The 7,660-nt window shown below is 40.6% G+C and overlaps 1 protein-coding gene across 1 annotated transcript; it reads left to right on the top strand.

Moving 5' to 3' along the window:
* Positions 1 to 4,960: 4,960 nt before the first annotated feature.
* Positions 4,961 to 7,165, top strand: LOC110005363 (cyclin-dependent kinase inhibitor 1C). The gene is made up of 3 exons (XM_020660731.3): positions 4,961 to 5,660; positions 5,804 to 5,921; positions 6,388 to 7,165. The coding sequence occupies exons 1-2, from the start codon at positions 5,123 to 5,125 to the stop codon at positions 5,917 to 5,919; spliced, it is 654 nt and encodes a 217-aa protein (XP_020516387.1). The 5' UTR covers positions 4,961 to 5,122; the 3' UTR covers positions 5,920 to 5,921; positions 6,388 to 7,165.
* Positions 7,166 to 7,660: the final 495 nt, after the last annotated feature.

The following is a 7,660-nucleotide window of genomic DNA, read 5'->3' as shown; positions in this document are numbered from 1 at the left end:
AATAAACATGTTTGATATTTGCTGATGTGGATCAGAAGCTGCTGTCAGAACTGAGTGCTTTACTAAATGACGTGCATTAAAACAGCTGCTTTGGAGAGACAAGAATCAACAGACATGAATGCATATTAAAATATTATAAATGACACCATCAGGTATCATTTCATTTCTATTATAAACTGAGGTTAGATGGTGTATTTATGTACTTTTCTTTCTGCAGAGCTGGGTTTAATTTGACACAAAGTGTAGGCCTACCTGCTTTGTTACAAGATGTGTTTTTGTAGTTTACAGGAACGCCTACCTACTTTAGCAGAGGGGATCATTAGGAAGGAAATGGTAGCAAACTCATTTAGGAAATCACTCCAGCCGGGTGTGTCGAACAATCACCAACTTCAAGCTTAAAGGCAGCATGCAGAGAGAACAGTTTTATAGGTGTCACATTTTGCTGCAGGATCAAATGACTGTTTGTCCCTCCTCCTAAGAGCCCTGTGGGGAAGCCTGCAGCTCCTCGAGGACATCAATAGGATCAGATTATCCAGGTGAGGTGGGGGGTAGGGGGTGTAGCGAAGTACTCAAAATGATGTTTTAGCTTCATAACGACAACATCAAACTGTGGAAGCAACAATAAAAAGAACATAAAATACTTCTCCTGAAGGTGGCCTTAGTTTCAAGGAGAAGGCAAGAAGAACATGCAAGTGGGTTAAAATATACTGACCTAAAAAAAAGCATTTTGTAGAGTCATACAGGACAAACACATTGTGGGTGCTTCTTAGTCTTTTTAGTGAAAATCAAGCTTTACAAACCTGTCGAGTGGCTGCATGCATAGTAACAATGCTACATTTGTACTGCATAGAAGTAAGAAAATAAAGCAACAAATACTTAAAACACAACACCTCGTCGACCATAAAAAGTTACAGTATGTGAAAGTAGATGTTTTCTATTTAGTTTGCTTATTTCTGCTGACTTGGACTGAATATATAAACGGATGACAAATTAAATAACTACATTACAAATGGCAAGTGTCAGACATAAAAAAAAAAAATACACTAAGTTATTTTAGGTTTACCATTTTAATCCTTAAGAAGCATTTTAATAGAGAATGACTGATAAATCAACCAGCCGATAATATCGACCAATATCAGCATATCAATCATATCTTTTATAGCAGATATGTGCTGATATTAATAGATTTATTCACTAGTCATAAAGTATTTCATTTGAGTTTCGTTGTACTGCACTAGCATTTCTCTTTCACCAGCAGAGGGCACTATATGGAAATACAACAAGTATCAAGAGGTGATACAAGTACATGCACATTTACCATCCAGTTGAACACCATCTTTTCCTCGTTTTACATCTTTGCTACAAGTGTTTGACAACTGTATTCTGCAGAATAACACAATAAATGTGTATATCTATATCTATATTTCTCTCTTCAGATCAAAGATAGATCTAAGAAAGATATCGGCCAATATATCGGTATATGATTTTTTTTCTCTCTCTCTCTCTCACCCTAATATTGGTAATGGACCCAAAACGTCCATATCTCTCAGGCCCTACATTTTAATTCTATTTTTTTTGTATACTCAAAATAATTAGAAAGGACTTTACTTCAGATATACTTTGATTAAACATAACGACAGATCAAAATGATCAAAAAGGTTTTTTATTGAGTTTAAAGTCAGAGATGTTAAATTTTCCTTTAAACCACAAAAAAACGTTTGCATGTTTTAAGTCTTGCAGTAGATCATCGCATTTTCGACAGTACCTGCAGCAAATTCAAAGCTTGAAGATCACCTTCAAATGCACACTGCTAAAACCTGATTCTGGTCCTTCTGGGTCACAAGATTTTGTAAAGTATCTGTGTGTTTTTTAAAATGCCTTTAAGCCTTCAGGGTATTTACATTTCTGCCATAGAGCAAGTTGAGCCAGTGGAGTGAATGTGTGAGTTTAGAGCTCAAAGAATCAGAGAGAAGCAGGTCAGAGGACATCACACTGGTCGACAGACCGTTCCTGCTCCTCTGAAGAATGCTGAGAGATTACCGTCTCTTAAAAAAATGATGAATGAAGACTTTCTCTTTGAATATTCATGGCCTTTGACACAAGACACAAAAGTAATTACTGATAATATCTTACTGAGAGTCTGCCTGAGGAGCAGCAGCCTTGGGCAACTCTCTGAGTAGTTTAAACTGAGTAATAAGGTGTGACACTGATGATAAGTTTCTGTTGAGGCATCAGTGTTTATATAAAGCATGAAAATCTCACTTGTGATCAGACTAACGAGCTTAAGTCCTGTTGACCATTGTGACCGTTCATCCATTTATTAACAGAATATTTAACAAAAACTACGAGATAAACATTTATAAAAGTGAACTCTTCATTTCATTCTTCAAATCAAGGACTAACCGGCTGTCTCTGCGGACATATACTATGAAAATGACTCATCAAAAGGCCTCGTTCTAGTGGGAAGCACCTTTCACCACTAGAGGGAGACACAAACCAACATATAGAGATTTCTGTCTGCATTACTCAGAGACTAGATTTCAGTTTCAAGATCAGATCCATTATGATGACAATGATCCTCACATTATTTATTGGAGGAGTTTATTATTTGAAGTAATTTGTCATGCTTATCAAATATCATCCATATAGACTAATGACTTTTCAGTCCTTAAACATGACATTGATGCAGAAATGGGTTTATATTGGTGAATTGAGGAAACCCTTCTCTCTATTGATCACTTTGTTATCCACTAGTGTGTCCAAGTGATATAAATAAATAACTATGTCTATGTACATTCATTTTAAGCATCCCTAGATCACATTTCAAACCTGATGAAAGGAACATTGTTTGTATAAAACACCTGATATTTAGTGGAGCAGGTGCTGACAATCACAACAACCTCTCCCTCATGTGGTTTCACACCCATTTAATCAAAGCATCTGTTACATGCAACTTATTTTTACCCTGCCTGAAGAGATTATTTATTCACCAATTGATCTATGCCCTGATTGATCAACATTGAGTACTTCTGTCATTTGGTAATACTTTGTATCATGTTTCAGTCGGTTTTAATAGGTTTCCTTCTCTCTAACATGTTGTTCCTTGATACATTTGTTTTGTAACCCGCGTGTCATGATGGATGTCGATCTTCCTGGCTGCAAACAAATCTACCTACGGGTACATATTAAGTCCCCTGCACCTGATGCAAAACATTATTGTCAGTCCTGACGTCCATGGGATTTCCTATTCACACATCACACAATTATTTATCTTCAAGTGTAATCCTCGCTGTGTATTATTGTACCTCTACTTGCTTTCTCATTATTGCTGCAAAAGTAGCCATAAAATTTAATAATGTTCTTGAATTGCAGTGTCTGTGTATTATAAATGTATTTATATAAATTCAGAGAGAATGGTTCTGTTTACACAATAAGTAATATAAGTACAGGCACGATGCATTAAAACAATGTGTTGATGAAAAATCTAAAGGAACAGATCTGGTAGTCTGCATTAATGTACACAGTGATAATTAAAATGTGAAAGTGTTGTATGATTTGCATCGATTTAATTAATTGAGCCATTTCTGTAGAGCCTCTGTACAGTTTCATGCTGAGAAACACATTTCTGTAGCGTTGATATGATTTGGGGTTCTACTGTAGAGGATTCGTTTTTTTGCGTAACTGCACGTTAAACAAGCTGCAGTGCCTGTTTGTACCACCGAGCGTCGCTGTGAGCTCATTTTCCACTGTAGAGGCGTTGTCTGACCGCTGGGTGTTTGCGTCTGAGGGAAAAGTCAGGAGACTCCGCTGGCTCATCAGTACAAGCTGTGTTTAGTGATGTAGAATTTATATTTGAAAAAAAAAGTTGTAGTACCTTTAAAGTAAAGAATGGACATATGATAATAACATATTTCTTCCTGCTTTGACACGTAGTTTATTTCCTTTTAGGATGACTGCCTGGTTGTGTCACGGCTGCCGTGATTTAAACCTGTGAGCACCGTGATTCAGGCTGAAACTGAACACCTTTGTTCATCGACTCAGTGCGACTCTTTGAACAGTGAACTGAACGTGACATGCTTTGTTAGTGCAGTCATCCTATTTGTCAGTGATGAAAAGTAGCCCGCATTACCACAATGTTGTTGTTTTGTTCTGGTCACAAAAGTCTTATGTAAATTGGTAAAACAAAGCAATCGTTTCGCATGAAGATCAGGTTTGTTGAGAAGTGACTTATGCAACTTTGTCTTCGGAGTTTGAAACTGCTCATTTGTGACCCCGAATTTACTGACGCTTACTTTGCTGATACGTGCTTAAAAAAAAATAAAGCACCCCAGTCGGTTCAAAAATACATGCAGATTGCGGAGTGTAGACACTATAGCATCCGAGGAGGGAGAGGAAGGTGGTGAGAGAAGAGGAGGAGGAGGAGGATGCATATACTGTTAATGTGTGGGATCACGTTTTGAGGTCATACATCGGACAGCGAGACCCCCCCCCCCCCTTAAATGTACTGCCAGTAAACTAGAGACGAGGACAGCTAAATAGAAGCCTACAACTTGCAATTTGTGTTTTCCTGTAAAATATGACAATCCACTCCACAGGCTATTGCTCGATTATATATACATATAGAAAAAAAAATGGATAATGGATGCATAACCAAACCAGCAGCTGCTTGTGTAAGCACCTAAAGGCGACCTGACAGTGCAGCACCAACAGTTTGGCTGACTTCGGGAAAACTCCGCTGAATTAGTGTTCTCTTGGAGAAAACTCAAATCGCTGCGCTTTGCCGGGCGCACAGCCAAATGGGTATGTGAAGCCGACGGGAAATCAGGGGTGGGGGTGGTGCGTGCGTCTTGATGGGGGTGGGACGACGAACCAGGACAGCCAATGAGAGAGTCGACGGAGACGTTTCTGTTCTGACAGACGAGTGGTAGGGAGGTTATATACTCCACATCTCACTACGAAGGTACATTTAAACAGAAGTGTGGAGGGGAGGCACGTACAGACGAGGAGAAGGAGACACGCACGTATTTTCAGGGACGACAACAACAACAACAACAACAACAACAAACTCTCCTATCGAGGATCAATCAAGTAGCTTAACATTTGCTGGAAATTTTGTGTGGAGATGTCTAACGTCCAGTTATCGTGTAGCGCACTGGAGAGGCTGGTGGCCCGGAGGACCTTCCCTCTCCACCGGCGCACCAGCGTCTGCCGCAACCTCTTCGGCCCGGTGGATCACGACGAGCTGAACCGGGAGATGAAAACCAAACTTAAGGAGATTTCCGAGAGGGACCAGCAGAGGTGGAACTTTAATTTCGAAACCAACACCCCGCAGAACGGGGATTACGCATGGGAAGAGGTGTCCTTGGATAAGACCCCGGTATTTTATCAGGACTCCGTACAGATCGAGAGGACAAGGGTGACAGAGACGCCCGTCAAGCAGACACCCACCCCCTCGGACTCTCCTCTCCCGGAGACTCCGCGTATGGATGTACTGGAGCGCTTGGCCCTGCCGGAGGAGAGCAGCAGCACTCCCTGTCCGGCGCAGGTCAACCAGGAGAACCGCACGGACAAGCTGAACTCAGGGAGGTCGACTCACAGACAGGTCCCGTGTGTGAGACGTAAGAGGACTGCCACCCCCGAAAACAACACACACATCACAGGTAAATAGAAGATTTAAATCTCGTGCGCTCTTTTGCGTATGCGCTGCGCCGTTATATCAATCATTATAGCGCGCATATATACATTTGCTATCCTTAAACTCCAGAATGTGTGTATTTAACTTTTAATATTTTCCTTCAAATAGATTTTTTCGTGAAACGAAAAAGGGCTGCTGACAGAAAATCGAGTGACATGAGTGCCTGCCACCTCTCAAAGTCTCCAATCCCGTTGGAACAAACTCCACGAAAGAGGATTCGTTGAAGGTATGAAGATTCACCTTATTTTGTAAAGATTTAAAAATTGTGAAATTTGTCCAGTTTTTTGTCGTATCTACTCTTATTACGTTTTGAATAGGCTAATCAAATATATATATATATATTTTATAAATTGTTATTAAAGTAATGTAATTAGGCTACTTAAAGAAGCCTACATGTTAAAAAGTGTGTTTGTGTTATTTTCCTAACGAAAAAAGGTTACGCGAGTCAGACAGCCTTATCTGGGAGGGGGGGGGGGGGGGGGGCTTGTGGTGGTGAAATCGCAGGAGTAGTGATAGTAGTAGCTGTAGTAACACTGGTTGTTGGGGGAGGGGAATGTGCGTCATGATGTGGCGGGAAAAGGCTTCGGGTAAAGGGTGACGCCTGCTGACTCGCGTCTTTCTTCAGAGTGGCTGTTCCTCGGGGGAAAAAAAACAAAAACTCATCGTGTTTTCTGTCTTTCCTCCTTCCTCAGGTGTTTTTATTTTTTATTTTATTTTGCACTATTTTGCCTGCGCATGTTTGAGGATCGAGTGAGGATATCTTCTCGATACTTTCACTCTCCGGAGGAAAAAAAAAGGAAGACCCTCGGGTGACGCTGTGTATGAGTGGGGGAAGACACAAAGCCCGGCCGGACGGCTGCTCCCGACTCGCTGCGCCCCGGCGGAGCGCAGCCGGAACACCGGAGCAGACTCTCAGGACTGAACGGTTTGGGGATGAAAGAGGGCGGAAAAAGGAGAGAGGAAAAACTTCGCCGAATTACTTCTTATCCAGTACAAATGTAGCATTGTTGCTTTGCATACAGCCACTCGACAGTGTTAAAATGTTTTAACATCTGTGCAATCCTAAATAACTTTAAAAAGAATTGTCTACACTGGCCAAAAGTGTACAGCTTTATAGAGACAGTAGCTTATTATTGTTTATTTCTGTTTCTGGTTTTTCCTGTAAATGCATATTTTTAAGACTATTTTAACTTATAATTTATTTATGTTTCTTGATATTTGTTAAATGCCTTGTTGATTTAGCCAATGGGCATACTTTTATTTTATACTATTTTATTATTTGCATTTTTTTTTTTTGGTATTTTGTGATGTTTCTGCAATCATGTAGCTTCTCTATAATAGTCTACACTTGAAAAAAAAATAGATGTCTTTGTGTTTCTGAGCCGTTTATTTGTGTGTGTGTTTTCATACAAGTGCCCTAATGATGTCTCACGAAAGATGAGAATAAAATATTTTCACTTCAACTTTAAACACATTTGTTGTTTGTCTTTGTGAAGGTCTACTTGGGGAGTTTTGAAATCCAGTCTTTGTCAAATAAGTCCTGAAAGTAAAACTGAGAAACTGGGTGTTTTCTGGTTTTAAGGCTCGTATTTTGTTATATTTAGTATCCAGACAAGAACAACAGGTTGTCGTTTGCTGTAGTTAAGTATCATTTAAGACGAGTTCTGCGCAGTCTTATCACAGACATCGATGACTGCGCTGCTGCGTAGTGCGCAGGTACATCCCTTTGCTCGCGCAGCTCCGCCTCTTATCTGTCTGCCTCTCTGTGCTCGTGGAGCCTTACCTTGCGGGGGGAAAAACGCATTGAGACGTGCAGCATGGCAGCTGCGGGATATAGGCTGGGATTTAAAGGCCCTTTCGCCCCTTCTAAAAGAAGCAGCAGCTGCCTTTGGATCCCCGCTTTGTCCGCCATGTAGACACCCCCACATGCAACCCGCACTCAACAAGCCCTCTAAAGACCCACTC

The sequence above is a fragment of the Labrus bergylta genome, chromosome 7 (genome assembly GCF_963930695.1).
Source record: "Labrus bergylta chromosome 7, fLabBer1.1, whole genome shotgun sequence".
Classification (NCBI taxonomy): domain Eukaryota; kingdom Metazoa; phylum Chordata; class Actinopteri; order Labriformes; family Labridae; genus Labrus; species Labrus bergylta.
The sequence above is the reverse complement of the archived record's forward strand: the minus strand, read 5'-3'. Positions and strand labels throughout refer to the sequence as shown.